Below are 23,933 nucleotides of genomic sequence, written 5' to 3'. Positions count from 1 at the left end.
CTGTCAATCATAATAATCTTAAAAACAATCAAATTGTCCAATTTTCCTGAAGCTCCTCTTTTGGTCCCACAAATGGTGGCTCTGGTGGTGCGTGTAGATGTCAGTCGCAGTTGGGCAATAATTAGCTAAGCTAAGGATTAATGAGAACTGAAGTGGCTGTTCTATTGCTGACCTGCGCTGGAAAATCAACTGTTAACACTCAAATAAAGCATTCTCTTAAGGTAAAAAGACTCGGAGGATTCTAGGTAAGGTAACCTTTGCGATTAGCTATTTGCATTAGTTCAAACTGCGATTTTAATAAAAAATTGATTCATTGTGCAGACCTAGCAGAGCATATAGAAAGGTAAGATATATAAAAGCAAGAGAGGTTCACACGTTCGTGCAGACTTCTGATATGCCAATTAATGTGATGACATCACTGCAAGATAGCCGTATTTAGTCAGATTTTTCTGCCGTGTGGCACAATGATTTCCTAATACGGTGACCTGGCTAGTTTCCATGGCAAAGCCATCACCCCAGAAAAGAGTGATGTCATCATGAAGGGGGTGTGTCAACACGTTTGTCGAGCACCACCCACACACTAACGCACAGATGCCTTCCTAAACAAACAATGTATAAGGAGGCTGAGATTTCATACAAATATTTATTACCAAGTTATATTACACAGAAAGTAAACAGACAAACAAATGTGTTCCAGCAAGTTGTGTAGCCGTAATGCATGTGCTCAATCTACCTGATTTCTTCAGTAATCTCAATTCCATGATAGAATGTAACACCAAGTTCCAACCACTTTTCAGTGGGCCTGTCAATCATGCTTTTTCCAAAGTGGAATCCAATCAGCTGCCTGCACGTACATCCATGGGTGGGGGCCTCACAGGAAGTCATACAGGTACCTTACAATATCAAAGCTCACAGTCCTACAGGAGAGAAAACGGATAAAAAAGATATAAAAACGAAGATCTATAATCATGACCGCTGTAAAGAGGACTAATGTGTGAAGTCACTCAGCGACTTGTAATTTTCTCTCTCTGACCATACAACCACACCGAGTGCATGATCTACCTGGAGATGGCTTGAATGAAGTCCAGTGAGATGGCACACTTGTACTTGGGAGCATCTAGCTGATCGTCATGCCCCACTTGGGTGAGAAGCTGCAGGGTCACCAAGGAGGAGATCTGGGCAGAGAGCACATCAGAGAAATGTTACCTACAATGCTGTCACACAATTACTCAATGACAGTTTTATTGTATGGCTTCTACCATGCAGACATTTTTTTTTTTTCATATTTTACCTTTTGACAAAAACACAACTAGAGTCAAGTAAAAAAAAAGGTGGATTCACAATGCTATAAAAAATATATACAACTCGCAAACAGGGACATAGAGATAACTCTGCCATCTAATGGCAGTAACACAAAATTACAGTCCACGTTCTCACACACTGGCAGGGACAGCCCTTATAAATCAACCCTAATTCAAACATGAAAAAACGAATTACGTGATGACCAGCACTGGCCTTGCTCCGAGCGATTCATTACGGGAGTAGAGTCTGGGTACCTGGGAGAAGATGCTGGCCGTTGGAGCCACTCTGCTGTCTACTACGCTGTAGAAGATGGCCAGGAGACGGTCCAATGGGAAGGGCTTGGGCCCCAGCAAGTGATTACTGGTCTTGGATGGGGAGAAGAGCAGGGGTGAAGCAAACATTAACACACATTAACACAGATAAACAAATCCTACCCATTTTCCTCCAAGTAGGTACAGACAAAAATGGTCAAAAAAAGTATGTACAGACACAGATGTAACATGCTTATCGTAGTTGCATGCGAGCAACCAACTGATTGAGTGCTCTCGGTCAACACTGAATTTAAAACAAGCTGTCCCACTGTGTCCTATTTCTCATTCCAAATAGCAGAGCAGGCAATGTAAAGAATGAAAGAGAATAGAAATAGGCCATCAGACAAATTTTCTGCTCAAAATGCCGTGCCGCATCGCGCTGCACACCCTACTGACATTCCAATTGAAAACGAAATTCAGTCAGAGTTTTCAATTTGTCTTGAATTTTCTGATTTTGCCACTAACGCTTGCTCCCATCAAATGCAGTTAGGACACGATGTAACTCGCTTTTAGAGGAATAACTTTGTGAGAGAGCCAAGAAGCCAAGAGCGCTTATTATTGAACTGTAGCTTGGCCTATGAAACTACAGTGAAGGTATCACAGGTTCAAAGGCAGAGCCAATGAAAGCAAACAGACAAAAGTGTATATACAGGCATACAAGGCAAGTGTTGTATGTTCATAAAACGTACAGAAGCTGAATGAAAAGGAGCAGTCACATATCCACTCTCACACACACACACACACACACACACACACACACACACACACACACACACACACACACACACACACACACACACACACACACACACACACACACACACACACACACACACACACACACACACACACACACACACACACACACACACACACACACACACACACACACACACACACACACACACACACACACACACACACACACACCAAGTGGCATTTAGGGAAGGAGAATGTGAGGGGGCTGTGAACAGTGACAGCAAGAGAAATAGTTTCAAGGAAGAGAAGGAAATAATGATAAAAAAAAAAGCACACCAGCAAAAGATTCCAAAACCCCCACACAATGTAAAAAAAAAAAACACTTGAAAACATTTTCATCAAAAAATCCCCCACACATATCACATATTGTTGTGTTAGAAAAGGACACAAACGCCAAGGCTGAATACCTTCTCGTGCTTTTTCAGAAAATTGGTCTTCTTTATTTTTCCATGATGCTGGAGGTGAAAGACAAACATGTATTTGTTAATGGACTGAGGAGCCAATGTACTAAAGGCATTAAAACACCTACATCTGCCATTATTCCATCACTACTTACGCCTCAAAACATGGCACCGTATGTACGAATTTCTAGTGAATTCCATGTAGAATGAAGGAACAGCCAAGGGGCCATTAAGGGACTGTTTAACATACGTACTGAGTCTTCAACCTGACTGTCTACAATCAACTGAGCTGGGGTGTGTTTCCCAAAAGCATAGTTGCTAACCTGTTAGCAACTTAGTTGGTTGGCAATGGGAAATTGCATTGCAACCAACAAAGTTAGTTGTTAACTTAGTTAGCAAGTATGCTTTTGGGAAACGCACCCCTGGGGAATAAAAAATCAGCCACCCATGAAGGAGAACAAAAACCAAATGGGTCTGTACGTATAACAACATATACGATGCATTTCCTGCTCATCACAGGAACAATATTGTTAGCCATTATAGATATAACAACAATATTGAACATATTCATTTCAGTCCCCTGCACCAGAATTAAGTCACTGCCAACCCTAATCTTCAGATATTCTGCATCACACTCATCTGAATCAGTTGCTGGCCATTACACTCACTGTCCCTGCCACACATACTGTATGGATCCACTGGCCATTTTCCACTGCCACCATGGCAGACTCCCTATGTGTGATGCCCACTTGATGATGTTTGCAACCAAGATCCTGTGGTGGGTTTGCACATGATGCTAAGGTCGTGCTGTGCAGATGAATATGACAAATGCCCCTGGTCTGCATCAATGCGAGTGTAAACATCACACAGCATATGCACGCTTCGATAAACGTGTGCTAAGGCTGAGTACAGGGATTAAAGCAAGGATCTTTTCAGAGCCTGAAGTTATATAATGATCTATGCTCAACTCTTAAACAACATGGCCCACACCTGAATGCCTAAGAAGTGTAAGCCCTTGTGAATAAAATAAATAAATGACATAGAAGTCCTTAAAATATGTCCAGTGATGCATGCAAGAGGAGAGGACTATAGCCAACAAAGGGTAGTGCACTAAAAAAGCAACATGCTTTTGAGGACAATTTCTATGAGATGGATGGATGGATGGATGGATGGATGGATGGATGGATGGATGGATGGATGGATGGATGGATGGATGGATGGATGGATGGATGGATGGATGGATGGATGGATGGATGGATGGATGGATGGATGGATGGATGGATGGATGGATGGATGGATGGATGGATGGATGGATGGATGGATGAGGGTGAGACCTTGAGGAAGAATCGCCGGTCTGTGCGGGCAGGGTTGTAGGAGGCCAGGTAGGCGGCAATCAGCAGGAATTTGGAGTAATAGGGCAGCTCCACATGGGCGTAGGCCGACAAACCTGACAGAGGGAGAGAGGGGAGAAAAAGATGGATGGAGGCAGAGAACGAGAGAGAGAGAGAGAGAGATTAAAAGGAAGAGATGAAGGGAGGTAGAGAGGAAGGGAGGTAGAGAGACAAAGAGAGAGAACGAGAGTAAAAGATAGAAGGATGGATGAAGGTAGAGAGAGACAGAGAGAATGAGTGTAAATAGAAGGATGGAGGGTGACAGAGTGAGAGAGACAGAGAAAAAAAAAAGGTGGGGGGTGAGGTTTTATAGGATAAAAAGACAGGTGTGAGTACCGCTACAAAAACACTACCCAGTGTATCAACGTAAGAGGGCAGATGTGTGCTTGTGGTGCATTCTGGGTTGGGCACACTAAAAAGGAGAGTTGTAGAGGTCTGGCACAAGCACGGGCACACAAACACACCCACAATGTGCCCGTAGTAATGTGGGGCTGACTGCCAGAAGAGAGGGCACAAACAGATGGTGTGCAAGCGTGTGTGTGAAAGTGGGAAAATTTGATTGTAAACAGCCCCTGGACCCACACTGTGGCCAAATAGGTGGTCTCTTGGCCAAAGTCTGTTTTGTTTTTTTTGTGTGTGTGTGTGTGTGTGTGTGTGTGTGTAACGGACCAAAGCCATACATGTTTCTGGGCCCATTAGTGTGCTCTGTCTGAGAAAATAAAAACTGTGATCACATTAACAAAACCCAAACTGAATTTTAGGTGAAGTGAAATTGTGATTTAGGCAGAAATGAATTAGTTTACAGCTTGCGATTTAGAAAGAAAGTAATAGATATAGTGTTTTTGGAGAGAAATTTGGACAATAGTGCATGCATCTGTGGTGGTGGTGGTGGTGTGTGGGCACCTTTCAGAGCACCAGCTTCCTTATCCTCCATCTGCTGCTGCTGCTCCCACTGAACACTGCCAAAGAGAAGTCGTCATCAAACAAAATTCAGCTCAAGTCAGAACCAAACACTTGCTCCATAACACATTTGCTGACAGAGAGAATGCAAAGATTTACGGCTCCCACACAGAGTTGCGTGCGTTGCAAAGCTGGAGATGCCATCCCGTTCACTTTACATGGGCTTACGTCATTCGTTGACGAACTGAATTGTGGGTCCATTGAGTCACATTGCTCCCATCGCTCGCGTTGAGAAGTTCAACTTGCTGCAGCGACGGACGGCACCAGCCAATCAAATTACGAACAAGCGAACAACAGACGGCACCAGCCAATCAAATTACGGTTATACCTTAAGTCATTTGCATAGCGTCGGGAACACCCACTGGCATGCGTTGACGGAACACAACTGTGTGTGGAAGCCATAAGAGAGATAGATGGAGTGTCAAAAAGAGAGACAATGACAGATATTGGGGAGGGGGGTGGGCACAAACAGAGCTAAGAGATACAGAGGTAGTACAAAAGGAATTTAAATCTATATAGAAAAAAACAGAATCTTATTTCACATCAGTTATGTTATGTAACAACTTAATGCCATAACCTGGCTACAATTTCCCCCAAGGTGAGGGAACAGACTGCATCAAATTACAAACCACCATCTTTGTCATTGCTATTGCTTTTGCTTTAAGCCTCAAGTGATGAAGGACATTGGGGAAAAAGTGATAAGATTCAGAGATGAAGTGAAAAGATTCACAGGTACACGTATTATACATCACATGCTATATCACATGCTGACAGAGGTGAGTCACACACACCTGGACACCTCTCTCAGATATACAGTCTGCATAGCTTTCTTCAAGTGAGGCTCAATGTTCCTCCAGAGTTTGTGCGTATCACTTTCTTTCACTGGCAAACATAATGAACCACAAGATGGGGAAAAAAGCACAAAGAAAAGTCAATGGCTTGCATACTCTTTTGACAAAACACCCACATAAAGTGAACAAACACTTTTAAAAAAAAAACATTTTGTTACCTTCTTCTCTGTCCAACGGCTCACAGAACTTAGAAAAGTTGAGGGCTGCCTGCAAAGAGAGATTTGGATCAATTCAGATTCACTAGCTGAGCAAACATGGTGTCTGATTCTACGTGTGTGTGTGTGTGTGTGTGTGTGTGTGTGTGTGTGTGTGTGTGTGTCTGTGAGTGAGTGAGAGGGAGAGACAGAAACGAGAAAGAAAGAAAAAAGGAAGAAAGAAAGAAAAAAGAAAGAATGAAAGAATGAAAGAATGAAAGGGACATTAAAGGAGAGCCCGGAGAGTGTATTCCAGAGAGGAAATGATGATGTGAGTGTTTGTTCTCACCAGGTGTCGGAGCTCTCTCAGGTCCCGGCAGACAGAGTAGAACACCCCCAGCAGAATGCTGATGAAGGACCCATACAATTCCGCCGAGTAGTCCGGGTGATAATCCTGCACCAGGATCTGCTGGAGCTCCACTATAGAGGAATACCAGAGGTTAAAAATTTCTGGGGCCCTAATTCAAATGGCGGGCAAAGTGCAAAGTCAAACTTAAACAACAAGTGGGCAAAATCTCTTTTAATTTCATACCATGAGAAAGAACTTAAGACTCCTCTCCGAGTCATGCTTAGCTTTATGCCCAACTACAAATAATTGGAACATACAGCCTCTTGCTGCTTTCTGCTTAAATCAAACACCCACGGCCCAAGACAAGAAAAAAGCACTCCTTACACAACCATCTCTGTTCAGAACTCAGAACGCAGTTTTCAAATAACAAGGTGCTAGTTCTTGCTGTGTGCATCAATCATCCAGTATTACCTCATTATTATCGTATCCTATATTCTGTTCACTGATTAATTTCAAAAACATCTGATTTATGCATTGATATTAATGTTTAACAATATTTCCATGTGGTAGCCTTGGCCTACTGGTTAGAGAATCAGACTTGTGACCGAAGGGATCCCTGACTGGTAGGACAAATACAGGTGAGGAGAATAGAACACCAGTCTTCTATGTCCATTTCCACAGCTGGGGAAGGAAGCAAGGAAGTTGAGGAGGCACCTAAGGCACTAACCACGGATTCAGGGTTTCCTGCAGGAAATGTGTTAGTCAAGGTGGTAGGTCGTCCGACCGGGGGGGACTATACAACAGTATACAAATATTTCAAAATATTTGTGCAATTTTAACAAAGACTATTACAAACTATAGAACAAGTGCAAAAGAAAGTGCAAAACAACAAAATGTGCAAATGTGATCAGCACAAGCCATCCTCCTTGGCTTTAAAAAGAACATTTAAAGGGCCCTTTGGTAATTGCTCTGTTTTACTATTTGACCATTAATGCCTACCTTCATGTAGGCTGTCAGACTGTTCCGCAAGTCTGTCCTGATCTATACACCGAGAGTGAATGAAGTTTAGATTATTTTATAGTTTTGTGTAATATGGATGGAATTTGAGCGTGGAGCACTTTTTAATTTAGAGGCGGAGCGGCCGCTCTGTTCCGCTCTGATACCGCTCACACCACGAGTCTGAGGCTTGCCCAAACCCACCCAGAATTCATGTCTTCCTAATAAAACCAAGACCATTAACTTTCAAAGATATTAGCCATATAGCCTAAGTTTGTTGATGGGGATGGAGTTAGCTAAATAATTTAGAAAGCATACGCGTAGCCACGGGCAGGCCTGGCCGGGCCTAGGCCCGTCTATTTGTCAGTCTTGCCCATCCGATTATAGGACTTTCCTTCGTTTACGCTCACCATCTTAAAAAATATGCGCAAGTCAACACTGCTTCGCTCAAGTGGCTGTTTACTCGGCACTCTTCCGCACAAATTCGCGTCAGGTCACTCCGCTCAATTCCGCTCCCTGCGCCACTTAAAAATCATTCCACTACAGTGAAATCACTCCATGCTCGCTCCAATTTAAAAGAGGGAGAAATAATCTACAAGCCAAATTGTCACCTTAAACAGAAAATTTAAATCCCAAAGAACTAAGAGCAACGGCAATATATTTCACTCAGAACATTTATTTTAAAAGATAGTGCAACACCGATAGACTATAGTGCAACAACAAACATGCTTGGCAACGTTAATACACATAAGCCTAAAACTAAAGGGATCAAAGGGATTAATTGCCTAAAGAATACAGGCTTAGCATCCAAGTTTTACTTTAGCCTTCTACTTGATATGAAGCATTCAAATTGCTCACGTTTTTCTTTGCTCTCCGTAGCACACTGTCATGTTTCAGCGAAATGTGTCCTCTTAGTAAACTGTGTCACCACATAGTTATTCTTGCTCTACATTGTTAGTATCTAGATGTTTTGTAGGAATAGTACACTTGTAGGCTTATCAGTTTCCTTTCTAACAGTACGTAGCCAGAAATGTTCAAATTGGTGGGCACAGAAAAATCGGGTGGGCAAAGCGAATTTGATTGAACATAAGAGAGGCCTAGATTAGATACACCATACAAGCATTAATCATAGGCATGTTATATGTATTACATAAAAGAGCAATGCATTGAACGCATTTGATCACAGCTGACAAATTACGCAGAACCATTTTCAACTGGAGCAAAACAATGCATGAATGTCACATGAAACACAATTAGATTGACCATATTGGACAACTGCCTTATCATAGGCATGTTACATGCATGACATGAAAAGTGGAACTTATAGAACGAAAATGACAAATTACGCAGTCGGCTAAGCATTTTAAACCAGTGTTTTTCAACCACTGTGCCGGGGCACACTAGTGTGCCGTGAGAGATCATCAGGTATGCCGCAGAAAATTACCCAAATGTCACTCACTGGTCCAGAAAAGCAACTGTTGCATCAAAGAATTTATAACCACATGCTCTCATTGATTGTATGATTGCACTATTTGTGGTATGCAGACATTGTACAACGGGGCCCCCATATCCAGTATTCACAGAATCATCACATATCCAGTTCATAACAACAATTAAAGTAGATATAGTCACCTACAAATGAAACAGAGGGCGCTTGTTTTATTGAGCATAAAAGCAAATTTTAGGCTATGGTACAGTACGTTTATTTTTTCTTCACACAGGATGTTAGTGTGCCGTGGGACATTTTAAGTGTCAAAAGTGTGCCGTGGCACTAAAAAGGTTGAAAAACACTGTTTTAAACGACGTGCACAAAACTGATGAACCCAGCATCGGTGCGTCGCATAAATTAAAACACAAATTGAAGCAACAACTTGACCATTGGACAATCCTACCTAAAAAAACCTTTCCATAGGCCTGCAACGGTTATGACATAAAAAGTGGAATATGAACGCATTTCATCACACCTGAAAATTAAACGGAGCTGTGATTTGAGTGATTCTTGAGAGCGAGGAGCGGGATATTTGCACCGCTCAGCTCCATTCACTAGCTCTGATTCGGAGGCATATCATCACATGTAAATATTATAAAAACGGATTATTTTTCGATTAATGGCAAATTTTTTAATGCGATCTGCGGAGAAGGGAGACTGGCATTGGTCACGGTTTGGAATGAAAGGGAGAAAACAGGACAGAGTAACACGGTGGACTACTTTTTTATTTGACGACGTAGTTAAGGCGGCCGCCTTGACTGCAAAGTGCTGCGGGAAACCCTGACGGATTAGTGAAATGGAACGAACGAACGTTGAATGTCCAAACCCGTCCACCCGAACGAACAAACAAACAAACAAACAAACCCGCCCACCCGTCCGTCCATATACTTTTAACTTTTTAAACTTATAAACTTCGTGAGTGCAGACCTGTCAACCCGGAAGAGATATTTTGAGTACACCTTTTTTGCTCATCTTGGTCTACATGTGTGCAGCCAAATATCGGCGCAACATATATTGCTCTGGAAAAAAGAGAAGCACTGCAGCACATTTTTCTGATGTCATCATACAGTTTCTGAGTGACATTCAAATGAGTTGAAGGTATTCAAAATTAAGAGAAAAATGAAAATCTGAAATGTACAGTGGTCTCATTTTTTTTCCAGAGTTGTACATATATTTTGCATAATTGACCAATATATTAATGAGATATCTAAATTTGAGCTGCACATGTAACTTAAAATAAGAACTGAGCCTTGACAGTGGTACATTATAAAATATGTAAATCATTGCCTAGATTGTTGGCAATCATGTTTTTTGACAGACGGCATTACTTGTTGGTTTTCTTGTGTTTGGCCACCTTAACATGGTTTCTACAGAATGATAAGTGTGCATGTGGGTGTTATTAGTACAAACATAATTCTGCAACCTAATGACTTCTAACTAACTGTTCCAGTAAGGTTCAGATGGCAATGCACCATCCTCCCATATTTTTTACTCAAATTTGAATTATCCTTTTATTTTCTTATATATATAATAAAGCATTTTGTATGAAAGATGCTAAATAAATAAACTGGTCTAATATGAGGATAACTACATAATCAAAAGAGTCAAGAGAGACAATGATTCCAAAGATTCCAATGAATGATGCATTTAACTGGTAACCATCTTGCACCAAACTATTCCATTTAGATCACAATGGTGGCTAGGCAACATTATGATGCCATAGAACATAGCACAGGGTAAACTGGAATGTTTGTTCACTTTTGTTTGAGTTTGTGTAGAAGTTGGCTGGTTTCAGATTTTTTGATCATTTTTCTGTGGTTTCTGGCAAACTTATTTTAATGTGGTTCTGCTGGTTCTTAGCCTGCTGCCTGGAAGCACGGCAGGATGAATGCAAAAAAATTAAGAGATGCGTCAAAAAATACGGATTGGTGGAACTAAAAAGAGAACTGGAGGCTTTGGGAGTTAACATTGTTGAGACTAAAAAGAAAACCAAAAAGAAGACCAAAAAGAAACTACAAAAGCTCCTCATAAAGGAGCTGAAGAAGGTGCCCTACTACTGCCCTACTACTGCCCCCTATCTGGACTCCTGGCCCGTACAGCCTAGCGACCCACCACCAGCCTATGACAACTCTGCCTGGATTACTGGCCCGTCTGCCAACCCACCACATGCACCTCGACAACTCCCTTCCCCTGGACAACTCCAACGCTGGACTATTGAACTTTCTGTCACTAAATCAGGAATAATGAATAACCATAACGGATACGTAATCATCCCACCTCTTGTAACTTTCAGCTCAAGTGCTTAACACCATGTCTTATTCTCTACACCCGACTATCATATGCATTTGTCATGTATACAGACCTTACTGTCATGTACTGACCCTAGGCAGATGGGTCAGGCCCTTGAGTCGTGGATCTGCTCGAGGTTTCTTCCTATATATATCTCCAATTCTAGGGAGTTTTTCCTCGCCCCTGTTACCCATGGGCCTCTCTCTTGCTTTTCTTTTCTTCCTTTCTTTCCTTCTTTCTCTGATTGCCTACATTCTGTAAAGCGCCATGATACATGTGTTATGTTTTGGCGCTCTATAAGCACAATAAATTGAATTGAAATTGAAGGTGGAGCACGGCAAAAATGGACTGGACAACAGGGCTTACCAAGACGGGTTCACTATGCCCATGGATATCCCCGAACATGTCCTATCTGCTCTGAATGAACTGGAGGCTTTGAGAGTTAACACTGATGAGGATGTGGATGAAAATAAAAATAAAAACAAAATGAAGAGAAAAATTGAACTGCAAAGGTCCCTAATAAATGAGCTGAAGGAGGTCGAGCACGGCAAAACTGACCTGGACAACAAAGTTTACGAAGAGAAATCACTAATCACTATGCCCATGGATAACCCTGAAGATGTCCTAAATGTCCTGGATGATCTAGACACATTCTTGGATAAAGAGTTGGAAGTATCAGAGAGACATGAACGAGAAGATAATGTAAAAGCTGTGCTCGACAGTCTCTTGTTTAAAGTGGACTCGACTCTGGGTGAGTAGAATACATCTGCTCACATTGGGTGTAAGAAGTACTTGCATCACCAAAACCGACTTGAGCAATAAGTGGGCTTATGTAAAAAGTGAGCTCACATTTAAAACATCAAAATGGTTCGGCAGTTAATTTTAATGAAATGCTCCGCCAATTTTGTTTAGCTTCAGAAGGATAAAAGAAAAGGAAGAGAAAGAGACAATGTTGAGGCCAGAGGCTGGAGACAGGAAGGAGGAGACCGAGCGGGAGGCCTGTTTCTGGAGTGCTACACAGAACCACAAAGACTCCGTCCCCAGGAGGAGGTTTCGGGTGGGAAGACACAGCACCAGATGGCTGACGAGGACAAGGACCATCAAAACCATCAATAAAAATCAATACCAGAAGTCACACTTTTGGTGATCTTCAGTTTTCTCCCTGATTTATTTCTCAAATGTAATTCTGAAACCTAATGAATTGTAGGACCAGTAAGGACCAGATGGGAACGTATGATCCCCTATATTTTCACACTTATTTTCGCGCTAATAATCAAGAAGAAATTATCTACATGCTCGAAAGAAAAACAAATTAAACACTCATTGCTGAGCAGCTCAAAATATTTAGCCATATTGTTTATGGCTACATTTGGCCTTGGAAAGATCTGCACTCCAGGAGAGCCTTTTAGTTATGAAAACTTTAACCATCAGCGACACATGGAAAATATAATGCTAACTGAAATAAGTGGTGAAAAAGTAATAACTTTAAGACATCAAACTGTTATGCTTAGGTGAATTCACAATCGCACTCATTGGATTTTTTTTTAGTTTCACAGAACGGCAGCTGGGGAATGCGAATTTGCGAGTGAACACAAGCTCACCTCATCAAGTTTTAACCCACCATTGGCTGAAGAAAAAAATAGCACAAAGATAGGCCAATAACTATGCTCTGTCTGCCATTCTCACTTGTGTCTTTTGTCTCACGTTCACATGAAATAGATCTGCTGGAGATTCTAATTCACATGCTCCAGGGAGCTTTCCGGAGAAGTTGGATGTTTGCTTGTTTTTGCATAGTTTTAAGTAAAACATCTTAGCGGCGTACTTTGATGTGAAAATGCGTGGTTGCTAAACAAAATGTGTACAGGTTGGCAGGTCTGCGAGTGCCTCAGATTTTCTTTAAAGCGTTTTTTTTAATTATTACAATTGTCTTCCATTATTATTTAGCAAGACTGCTGCAAAAACACACAAAAAAACTTAAGCTTCATCAGCATGCTTTGGAAGGTGCTCACAAGTCAGCCAGAACATCACTAAATGGAGGTCAGATGGCCGTTTGAAACCCTCTGGCTCCAGACGTCTCCTCTGATTGGCCTTACCTTTGCTGTAATCAGGGAAGTGCAGCAATAGCGGCTCGAAGCAGCCAGTGTTCGGCCGGAACTTGTCCCAGACAATCTCACTGAGCAGGATTACCGTCACATTGTCATCAACCTGTCACAATCAGAGGGTGTTTGTGTGTGTAGGAGTGAATAATTGAGTGTGTGTGTGTGTGTGTGTGTGTGTGTAAGGGTCCATGTGAAAGGGAAGATAAAAAATGCCATTAGAATATCAATTGTCCGATCTACTTATTGAAACATCTTGTGCTGCTAGGCCACCCGGCCAAAAGTCATGGACAGAATTCAAATGAACAGCTTGGAATTAAAACATGCACTGGTAAACAAGAGAGGGAAAAAGCCACAGGGACAGTTTGGCTCTACCCATAGCACTGATATTATGTGGCTCTTTAACGCTTCAATGAGGCCATGGCCTGCTTTGACAAACAAACCAAAACTTCCACTACAAGTCAAGATTTTTCTTTTCAAAAAATACCACAATATACTTGGTATTGAAAATATCAGCCTGTCAATCTTTTATATTGACTGACTCTGTCTTAATCTCTTGCTTCTGAGCAATGCTGGTCCCTTTCAGTGAAAGTCACCCTTTTGATGCATTTCCCATACTGGGTCTAAATCATTTAAGTGACCAAAGCCAACAAGTAAACTTATAAGTCAAGCTAAAATAAAATTTACAGTGAGATTCTGTACATAACTGGCATGGCAAGGTACTAATAATACCTTACCTAGACTATGACACTGTAATGACCATGTCCTTATAAAATGAGCTCCTGTTATATCCTGCAAGTTGCTTACGTTAAAACCATCTGCTAAATGAATAAATGTAAGTGTGCACGGTACTGAGCAGATAAGCTTACCAGTTCTTGTAAACGTAAGAGGCCTGGTAGGAGGTTGACCTCCATATCCCTGAGGAGTTCGGCCCGGTCCAGTACCTGCAGATATGCAAAAATACTGTTTATTTATTCTTTACAATCTCTAAAAAAAACACACACAAATAACACACATATCACACAGTCTCATGATTATAACTGGGGTGAAAAATAATGTTCAATATTCTTCATGGCAAAGGTAAAATTTGGTATGCTACATAACAACTCAACAACATTAGCTTATGACTAACGAACTCATTACAAATGAAAATCATAAAACAGAGAGGCCTACATGCATTAATGAAAACAAAGACACAAATCAAACAAACAAAAACCACTCAACATGCATCCAAATTCAGCAAGGTCAAAATTCAGACTTACTATATATCGGGTCTGAGAGGACGGGGTCTGGGTGCAGAGCTGCTTGTAGACGCGCACAAAGTCGGAGAGAGAGGGTGAGCGGGGCAGGAGGGAGGGGGCCTCGGGGCCGAAGAAGGCCAGCAGGGTCTGCTCAAACAGGAGCCCCGCAGACACACACTCCACACAGCTCACTATGGCATGGGGGAGCTGCAGAACCCATGGGAGCATTAGGCAAAAAGGTTCAATTGTTTAAACAATTAGCAACGACTAGACTCTCTGACAAAACTTTCCAACTTTGCTACCAATGCTCAATAATTTGGCAGATGAACATGAAGCTCTTCTTACTGGGCTTTTTTCTGAAAAATGGGGGACATCAAAAAGGTTGTTACTGAAGATTACTAGTTATTTAGAACCCAGAATGGACTATATGCCACGGAGGGCTTTTCAGCCCACACAGGTATTTCCAGTGGAGTGCCAGTGTACCGGCATCTTCTGTTATATTCTGCTCCTTTCGTGTTCGCTGAATATTTATGCCCAACAGGGCAACTCTTTATTTAACTGGCACACACATAAATCCTTCAGCATCTTAACGTGGTCATTCACAAGGTGCAACACCCAACCAGGTCCGTGTAAAAAGGTTCACTAAAACAACAGCCGCTACAGCGCAGGTAACGGTCCACCGGACATGTATGAGCTGGCTGAAAAACCTTTCAAGAAATGCCTGACATATATTCATTGTACATCAATAATGTTGCATGCTCGGCTTCCCTAAGTTGACTTGTAAAGAAGGAACCCTAAAACACCTTACAACTGGTCTTTCATTACATCCTTATTCTACATGCATCTATTTAATTTAAAACAGGGAGGTTCCATTATTTACATAATACCTCCATGAGAAATTGCAATGTTTTCAAACAAGTGTAAGTATGAGAGAGTGGATTGAGGGGGCATAGGCTTCGTGCAGAAAACTTTGGGTGTGGGTCTTGAAATCACACTCAAACAACATATTGGCTATGCAGTTCTGTGTTGCGAAGTTAATTAAGGTTTTTCCAAAACAAGCAAGGTGGTGACATGAAAAATAAACCTACCTCAAGTTCTTGTAATATGGATTCTGTCACGTGACTCTTGCCAGATGCACGGTGTCCATAGATGAAGATTGATGGATAGCTATAGTGTTCTGGCTTTAGGGAAAAAATAACCTGGTCAAGCTCATTCACATTCCATTCAATTCAATTCCATAGTCTATATATTGTGATAAATAACATTCGTCAGCTATGTCAGAATTAGTATAGTATCTGCTGTTTTACTCATTTCAAAAAGTGACACTACATTGACCAAACAACTTTGCAATGACAGGGGAGGGTAAAACAAGGACAATCACAGGGACATGATAGCGTTACCTACCTCACCCAGCAAAGCCAACAATGTACTGGCTTGTGCTTCTCGACAAGGAACTCGCTCCGTCAGTGCACACAACTTCGCCCGCTCATAACCCGGCTGCTCCACAAGCGCAGGCATCCTGATAACACCGCGAAATGAAACAAAATCAAGCGATCGCACGTCTCTTTTGTAATAGACTACATAAGTTACTCCCAATGCATATTGTACAGCCCATGGACGTGTTCATGTGTTAACGTTATGCTATGTAGACAAACACCCTGCTTGGTCGCTGATGTTAGCATGTCATCCTTCTTATTTCCATAGTTCTTTACACTGTACAAAGGTTTTAATAACCCCATGTTCAATATTTTAACGACAGCTGCCTCTGAAATGTGTAAATAGAGTAAATTAGCATGTCAACTATGATTTACCTCTCCTGTTCACCTGTATGGTGCTCCCCGCGTGCTATATTTGTCCTTTGCTAAACTTCGCGCGCTTGTCACTGTCGTCACCGTAAACTTCCTGCCTGTCGACCAATCGGTAAACTGTTTCTTTGCATGTGACTTCTGAGTTAGGCTACTGTAGACAGCAACATTGTGGCACATAGTTTCACAGTGTCGAGTTCAGTCGATACGAGAGGTAGCCTATTGTTGGAAATTATTTAGTTTTTCATTTTTCACATTTGACATCTACATACAGCTGGGTGAAAAGATCGAAAGAAAGGATGTGCTGGGTCAGCAGTAGGCTATAGCCTATATTCCAAACAGTGGGTTTTCGAAAAATAATGATAATTTGTCAGTTTACAGTAGGCAAAGCAATTATATTGGCCTTGCACTATGTAGGGAAAATAGTCTAGTCTAAACAATAGACTAGACACATGTGGGGGTTTCTGGTTTATGTGCCCACCTGCACTGGCAACCAGTGTGGCTTGTGTGACTGCAAGCGTGGTCACATGGGGCAGGTCACATGACTAACTAGGAAGTTATAAAGTTTGGTTTGTTGAGAGCTCACATTCTCTTGCTGCTTCCACCACTTGCTCTTTGTGACTGTTAAGGTCCCCTGTCATGCAGGTAATGAATATGATGTTCCGTGTGTGTGTGTTTGTGTTTGTGTTTGTTTGTAGAACTCACTTCTCATGACTTGTTTTAACTTATCAGGGTGAATGCTAGAACCATGTGTTTCACTCTTCATGGAGGACACTGAGGTGACTGCCTGATTTTAAGATTTATGAGTGCTGGGCTACAGACACTGATGCTCTGGTAATTTGTTTTATATTTATGATCTTAGTTGTTTGTTTACATTGGTAGTTATAAATCAATTAACTATGTTTCTTTAAATCTGTAGCACTGGAATGTTCCTTTCTTCCTGTGTCACTGTGCTGTGGGGAGTAGTGAACGCTCTTGCAAAGTAGGCTTATATTTACTACATATGTCCATTGTGGAATGTACATGGTAACTAATATGTACCATTTCTTTAAAAGGGACCAGGCCAGCCACTGTTTTACTGTTAGTTTTTGGGTTTGTTTGTTTGCTTTCATTTTGTTTGTCTTTTTGTTTGTTTGCATTGTCTCTCTATAACTGCTTGTGCTGGGAGCTGGCTGTTCCTCTTTTGTCCTATCATATAGGCTGTCTTTGTACAAGGCAGGATCCGCAACTCGGTACTGCTCTTTTCAGGTTGGGTGCCACATGGAGGGAGATATTTTCTCGGTGTGTACTGGTAAACAACACAGTGTGGTATTTTGGTATCCTGTAGTGGTATTTACTACTTGTGTTTGCAGTGCTTGCCGTGTTGCATTCTTTTGTGGTGCTGGGTTTGCTGTCTCTCTCTCTCCCTCTCTCACCAGGGCCCCTCTCCAAGACGGGAGCTGTGTGTGTTGACCCGACCTTATTAGCCTGAGGAGTCTCAGCCAGTTATCCCATGCAGTCTTTCTTACTTACATTCTGGATTGTATTTATACTATTTGTAATTAATTTGAGTATTTCGCATATGCCTTTTGTTAACTGTTCCTTTGTGGGGAAGGCCGAGAACCAGCCACGTTAGAGAGCTTATAGGTTTCTCCCGCCTGGGTTTAGGCGGTGGCGTAGTCAGAGTAGGTATTCTGCATGTCAGGTACCACACACACTTTAGACAGTCATTCAGCATTGCAGGGTATTCAGTCAGAATGATAGAAGATAGCTAAAATTTGTTGTCAACTAGGCTACATGTAAGAGTAAGCTATCAATACACACAAATGTTACTGGACTCCGTCATGGCCGGACAGTTTAGGCTAATTTCTGAAAATGGGTGATATAGGCCTCTTCAAAAATGTCTGATGACCTTATTAAGGTAGCCTACAGATTTTTTGTGTCCAAACCAAAATGTCAAAAAGAAAAAAACTCAAATAGATTGCAAACACCGGATACTGTAATGAAAATAGCCATTATGTAATTTATAGAATATTCTTTAAACCCCCCAACCAAAAAGGGGGGAGGGGTGCCCTTTTTTCAGGTAAGAGCAATAGCCCGTCAAAATGTCTGTGCACGTCCCTGCACTGTATCGCTGTGCTGTCTTCCACTTCTTCTTCAGACGCATTCCATGTGTTGTGCACATTTCTCAACTGTGGTTTGAGTCCCATTTGATTTAAGGTATCATTTCAGCTATTTGAAGGATTTTGCGTCAATTGAGTCCCACCAAATTACCATTCCAATGTCAAGCATCAAATTTTACCAAGGACCAAGTCCTTTGTTTTACCAATTTGTTTGAGGATGCACATGTGTATCCTCAGCGTGCTTGGAACACCCACAATCCTGTGCGCACAACACATGTATTTAAATGTAAACATAGTCTTATTGTGTTATTGTCTGTGTAAAGTACCCTAAATTAAATATTTGAGGCTAACAGATTTGGATGCACGTTTCCGTTAACTTTGTGGGCTCAATGGTGTTTTAAGCCCCCAGTGTCGTCTTCCAGGCAGCACTGCCACCAATGACTTAAAGGCACCTGATCCTAACCATGCCTAACCCTAGTGCCTTCCAGGCAGCGCTGCCTTGAAGACAACATTGGGGGTTTAAAACACCAAGAAACATTTTGTGGGGGCTTGGGGCTGTCCATTCCCACTGTGAAATTGTTAAGTCCCTGAAAGCTTGGCATTTAGAACATGTTTGATGATGGTGAATTCATTGTGATTACTTTCTTTGAATTTTGAGTGATTTATTCAACTTGGTCACACTTTTTTTGTTTACGGTGTGCCCATTCTACACACGAATCATACTTTCCACAAGAGAGCTTAGATAAATTATGGGAGCCCAGTGTTTTCTTGAACTAATGTACTTCTCCCCCAATGTGAACCACACTAAACAAATCAATCTTGTGTAAATGTTGTCATGTTGCCACTTGTGTGAAATCTCAACAACGGAGATATGAAACTGCTCCAACTGGTCTCAGAAAAGAAAAAAAAAAAACATATTGTGTAAGAGTGCATGTTAATGAAGTGATGTTAGAGGGAGAGCAGCTTCACAGAAGAGAACTTCTGACTGCAAATTTGAGGAAAAGTTGGTAAACCACCCTTCTTACCTAATTTGAGGGTGCTGATTCTGAATATGGTGTTTACCAAGCTCAATTCTGAGTTCTAAGCCGCATAATCAGCATTTTAACATAAAATAGCGATTTTCTTTGCTTATTTTTCCCTAAATTGGGTTGATTTCTAAAGTAATCACTAAAACGTCATACTATAGTTAACATATTAATGGGAACATGATTACAGTTAACATGTAATAAACTCGGAAATTCTAATCAAAACACAACCATATTTTTATTGCTAACATAGTGAGTCACTCATGTGGTGTTTAATGCATTTCATCAAAATAACAAGTTGCACAGATAACCTTCAAGAATATATCATACAGTACATATGAACTTAGATAGAGGGAATAAGCCTAATGCAGAACTCCATCTACCATCAGCAACAACCGACAAGTAAAAAACACTGGATTTGTTATGTGTGCTTGCTTCCATACTAGAGCTTGATAATGTGCTCTTCTAATATGCCATTGAGCAGCATCACTTGTTGGTGGTAGAGCCTCCGATACTCGACATCTAGAAAACAGAGTGGCTCTGGCATAGTGTTGTCATGATACCAAAATTATGACTTCGATACAATACCTGCCATAAATATCTTGATACTCGATACTGAAACGATATCCAAATCCTAAAATATCTGGAAAAGAAAGGACACAGGCCTCCTCCAAGTGTATTGAGTTATTTGTGTTGAATTTGGTGCATTTTGGTCAATTCTGGGTTTTAAACTTCTAAACTTCCTACACAATTATTATTTTTGTAGTCTGTAAAATAGTAGTTTGTGTGTGATTAAGTCCTTTATTGTTTGTTATAGCTCATTTATATGTTGTGGTGTTTTGGCAATAAATTACCTTTAACAGCACCATGTGTAATGTCCGCCAAAAATCAATTCATACTCCACATTCCATAAAAGATGGGGGCAGTATACCTCCAGAAAGTGAGTTGGTCTACCCTAGAGTAACAACCAAGAAACGTGTATTGCAGTTTGGCTGGCGGTTATGTTGCCCGCATACCGCCTCCCATGGCCGAAACTGGTATTATGACACCTGTCGGGCTGTGGCTAGTAATTTAGCATGCTAATTCAGGTTGATATCTCTGCAGCACTATACCTTGTCATTTTTTTAATGACATCATCACCCTTATTTCTTTGTGTTTAGCTCATTTTTTGGATATTCTTACCTCAATTCTTACACATGGCACCTTCAAATAGCCAAAGTAAGCAAGATCAAGGTCAGTGCATGCAAATCACTAAATGCTATGCCGAAGAGCCTAATCTTTAGGCCATCTGATGTAGGCTATCCTAGGCCATCCCGTGTTTATGGGATTTCTTTGACAGTTGCAAAGGGAAAAAGTGAAGATAGTCTTCTTTGCTCCCAGTGTAATTTAATAAGTACGTTTCAACCACTCAGGTCTTAAACACATAGGCCTGTTGCAATATCTGTGTGCATTCCTACTGTACATTAGGTCTATTTTTGATAGTTAACATAATTTGCTACCACATAACAAATACCAGATAACAATACAAAAGTTTCGGTAACACTTTATTTTAAGGTTCACATGTTAGCCACCAATACATACCTAATTAATACCTGTATTAGTGACTTGTAAGGCATGTGTTAGGCAACATTAACCATTTGTTAGGTGTGTATTCACAAATTTCTTGTTCATGACGAATTAGGCCTTTATTATTGATATAATCTTAATAATGACCTTGTAAGCCTTGATCTCTACATACTAATTAGTAGTAAGTACCAAAATAGAATATGCATAACCTACTTGTATACTGTCTGAATAAATCCCAAATAGTAGGAGAACAGTTGTAGAATAAGCAAGTGTATGGCTCAACCTCATTGCTGCATTTTACTGCCCAGGTTGCTGTGTGAAATAGCACTTAATAACTGGGAGATTGGCTCCCATTCTAAAGTGGAAACTGGTTCCTTGGCAGCAAGCACATTATCATCAGTAATACAAACTTTCCTGCATACTTCTTAAATGTGCTGCAGTCAGATGGGTGTCCTGAAGACATAACTAGATCTTGAGCATCTATTACCAGTGTTGAATGAGCAGTTTTTGCAGTGATCACTACTGGACATTCCACATTGCTAGACAGCACTTGAGTGAGGATAGACTTATTTCCACTTCACAAATAACCATCACTATCTGTAATAGCTACAGTGTAGGGACATTAATCAGTTCATAGCTGAGGATTTGTCCTACAGTAGGTCAACTTCCCTTTCAGCATCATATGCAGTAATGATGTGCTGGAGAATGTTTCTTTTTGTTGCACTATAAATGATATCTTGTCTAATTTTTTTGCAAATAATGCAATCTCCATAGCACTCTTCAGCACTCCTCAAACATGCACTCTTCCATTTTTCTGCATGGCTGAATGATAGAAAAGAGCACCAGTGAGATGTTTTAACTAGGCAAGCACAGTCGCCTAGTTAAGTTACAGTGTAAATCCTCTGTAAAGACTGACAACTGTTCATAATAGTTAGTGACAAAGTACTTTCTACAGAAAAAATGAGCAGTCACCTACTATTCTATCAATTATCAAGGAATCTATTTTGTTTCTAAACTTCATACTGAATTTTAGCTATTATTTCAATTTAGATTTTAATTTTAGCTTATTTTCCTTTGCTACTTGAGGGTCATTGGGGTAATTCCTGTCCTGTCCTACAACATATCTGATACATAAAGAGTTTATTAATGCCTTATTTTTTGCAAGTCCTATGATATCTGATGGCAAAACCAAAAAGTATGTGAATTATGCTAATTAGCAAGCTTAAAACTCAAAATTGAGCTTGGTAAACAAAATATTTGAATTCAGCACCCTAAAATTGTGTGCAATAGCCCCTTTACTGACTTTTCCTTAAATTTGCCAAACAGGACTTTTTCTGAATGTTTGTTAGCTAACTGCTCTCCCTCTATGTGTGGAATGTGGGCATACTGAAACGGAAACAATGGTTTATGGCAGGGGTGGCCAAACTACAGCCAATGGGCCAGATCCGGCCCGCCACACTCATTAATACGGCCCGCCGAGCATTTAATTAGGTTATCATAGGCTGCTCGCTGCTTTTCACTCTTCTTAGAGAACGTTTACAATGTCAATGTCAAGACAGCATGTTACATAGAGATGATCTTTGTAATCTCCATTGCAGCAGATCTAACTTGAACATTATGCTACTCCATTGAATTGGGAACACATTTGAGCACGCATGCAGAGTGGCAGGTTCCAGCTGGCTTATTATTATTGATAATTGATATCTCCTTTTTATAAGAAACTTCAAAAAGGAAATCATCAAGGCAACAGTAGTTCCCCCTACTGACTATTTATTAACTGTGAGAGGGCACAGCCATAGGCACAACACTAGCCATAGGCTATATTTGAATGGAGCTGGCAAAAGACCATTGAGAGCTAAACATGCTCTTAAAGTGACATTGCATTTATAAATGAGTTAAACAGCATTAAATTAGCAGTATTTCTTAAGAAATTAATATTCTACAACAAAATGACTTTGTCATTATTATCATTTAAATGATACAAAAATGTTATTTTTTTTTTTTCTCTTTTCTCTCTCTCTTTTTTTTGGGGGGAGGGGGGGGGGTTGCGGCCTGCCGGCTAAGTCATTGTCAGGATGGATGTCTACATGCTGGATGTTAGGCTAACAGCCACAACAGTCTCCAACCTCTCTTTGGCCTTCTCCTTAGCCTCCTGGTATTTGGTATCAGTCATTGCCCTCAAAGCCTGCAGGATGAAAACAGGAATCATTATTATTCATTCTAATGGCTTAACCATGAACTACTTTACTCTATTCATATACACATTCCACATTTATAAGTGCCTTTCTAGTTGGAAGAACGAATGAGGGAACCATCACATGAGCTCCCTAAACCCCAGGTCATCCATAATAATAAAAAAGGGTTGGGAGTCTTTGATGACCAGGTTCACCAGGGTCTCATCCACTATATTCTTTCTGGAATTTATAATACAGTACAATGCTGTTGTAATGTAGGAGCCTAACACATTATTTAAACAGGGAAAGAAAGATCAAATATTACTTTGGCTGGTCTGTTGGAAGCAGATTGTGCATGCTCATGCATTGCTCAATAATGCACAGCAAGCATTTCACCTTCAACATGCAAATGATACAAATTATGACAGATTATATATATGTTGTTGTATAATGAGGATTAGTCTATAATGAAAATGAAAATAACAGATAACAACTAATACAAACCTTGCCGGACAAGCAGAAAAGCAGAAGGTGGACTGCACCGAATTGGAGGATACACCCTGATTGATGGATTGGTGGAGTACTGAAAAACTGAAAACTGTTGCCAGAGAACTCATCTACATGAAACAGAAAATATTTGCAATAATTGCAGCTAGTCGCAGTCTTTTGTAGGGCGAAAATTCACTGCTCCA

General features: G+C 40.8%; 1 protein-coding gene and 1 long non-coding RNA gene across 2 annotated transcripts; one reads left to right on the top strand and one right to left on the bottom strand.

Moving 5' to 3' along the window:
* Positions 1–629: 629 nt before the first annotated feature.
* On the bottom strand, positions 630–16,443 carry orc5 (origin recognition complex, subunit 5). Its single transcript, XM_076297358.1, has 15 exons — positions 16,381–16,443; positions 15,974–16,088; positions 15,658–15,750; positions 14,591–14,776; positions 14,198–14,272; positions 13,326–13,437; positions 6,459–6,589; positions 6,134–6,182; positions 5,916–6,006; positions 5,068–5,123; positions 4,108–4,220; positions 2,780–2,827; positions 1,557–1,667; positions 1,063–1,175; positions 630–917 (listed from the first exon to the last, which is right to left on the bottom strand). The coding sequence occupies exons 2-15, from the start codon at positions 16,085–16,087 to the stop codon at positions 872–874; spliced, it is 1,338 nt and encodes a 445-aa protein (XP_076153473.1). The 5' UTR covers position 16,088; positions 16,381–16,443; the 3' UTR covers positions 630–871.
* Positions 16,444–16,933: 490 nt separating this feature from the next.
* On the top strand, positions 16,934–19,911 carry LOC143136639 (uncharacterized). Its single transcript, XR_012989366.1, has 3 exons — positions 16,934–17,019; positions 17,107–17,208; positions 17,294–19,911. It is a non-coding gene; the product is annotated as an uncharacterized LOC143136639 (long non-coding RNA).
* The last annotated feature ends 4,022 nt before the right edge of the window (positions 19,912–23,933 follow it).

Source organism: Alosa pseudoharengus, unplaced genomic scaffold (genome assembly GCF_046254945.1).
Source record: "Alosa pseudoharengus isolate Yale_2024_CS ecotype anadromous, Long Island Sound unplaced genomic scaffold, YU_APseudo_1.1 YU_APseudo_1.1_scf_20, whole genome shotgun sequence".
Lineage (NCBI taxonomy): Eukaryota > Metazoa > Chordata > Actinopteri > Clupeiformes > Clupeidae > Alosa > Alosa pseudoharengus.
This window is presented reverse-complemented; position numbering and strand designations above follow the sequence as displayed.

Coding starts and splice junctions, on each gene's coding strand:
- orc5 (XM_076297358.1), bottom strand. CDS start 16,087: ATGCCTGCGCTTGTGGAGCAGCCGGGTTATGAGCGGGCGAAGTTGTGT. Junction 6,590..13,325: donor CTTCCCTGATTACAGCAAAG/GTAAGGCCAATC, acceptor ATTCCTCTATAG/TGGAGCTCCAGCAGATCCTG. Junction 6,183..6,458: donor TGAGAGAGCTCCGACACCTG/GTGAGAACAAAC, acceptor CTCTCTTTGCAG/GCAGCCCTCAACTTTTCTAA.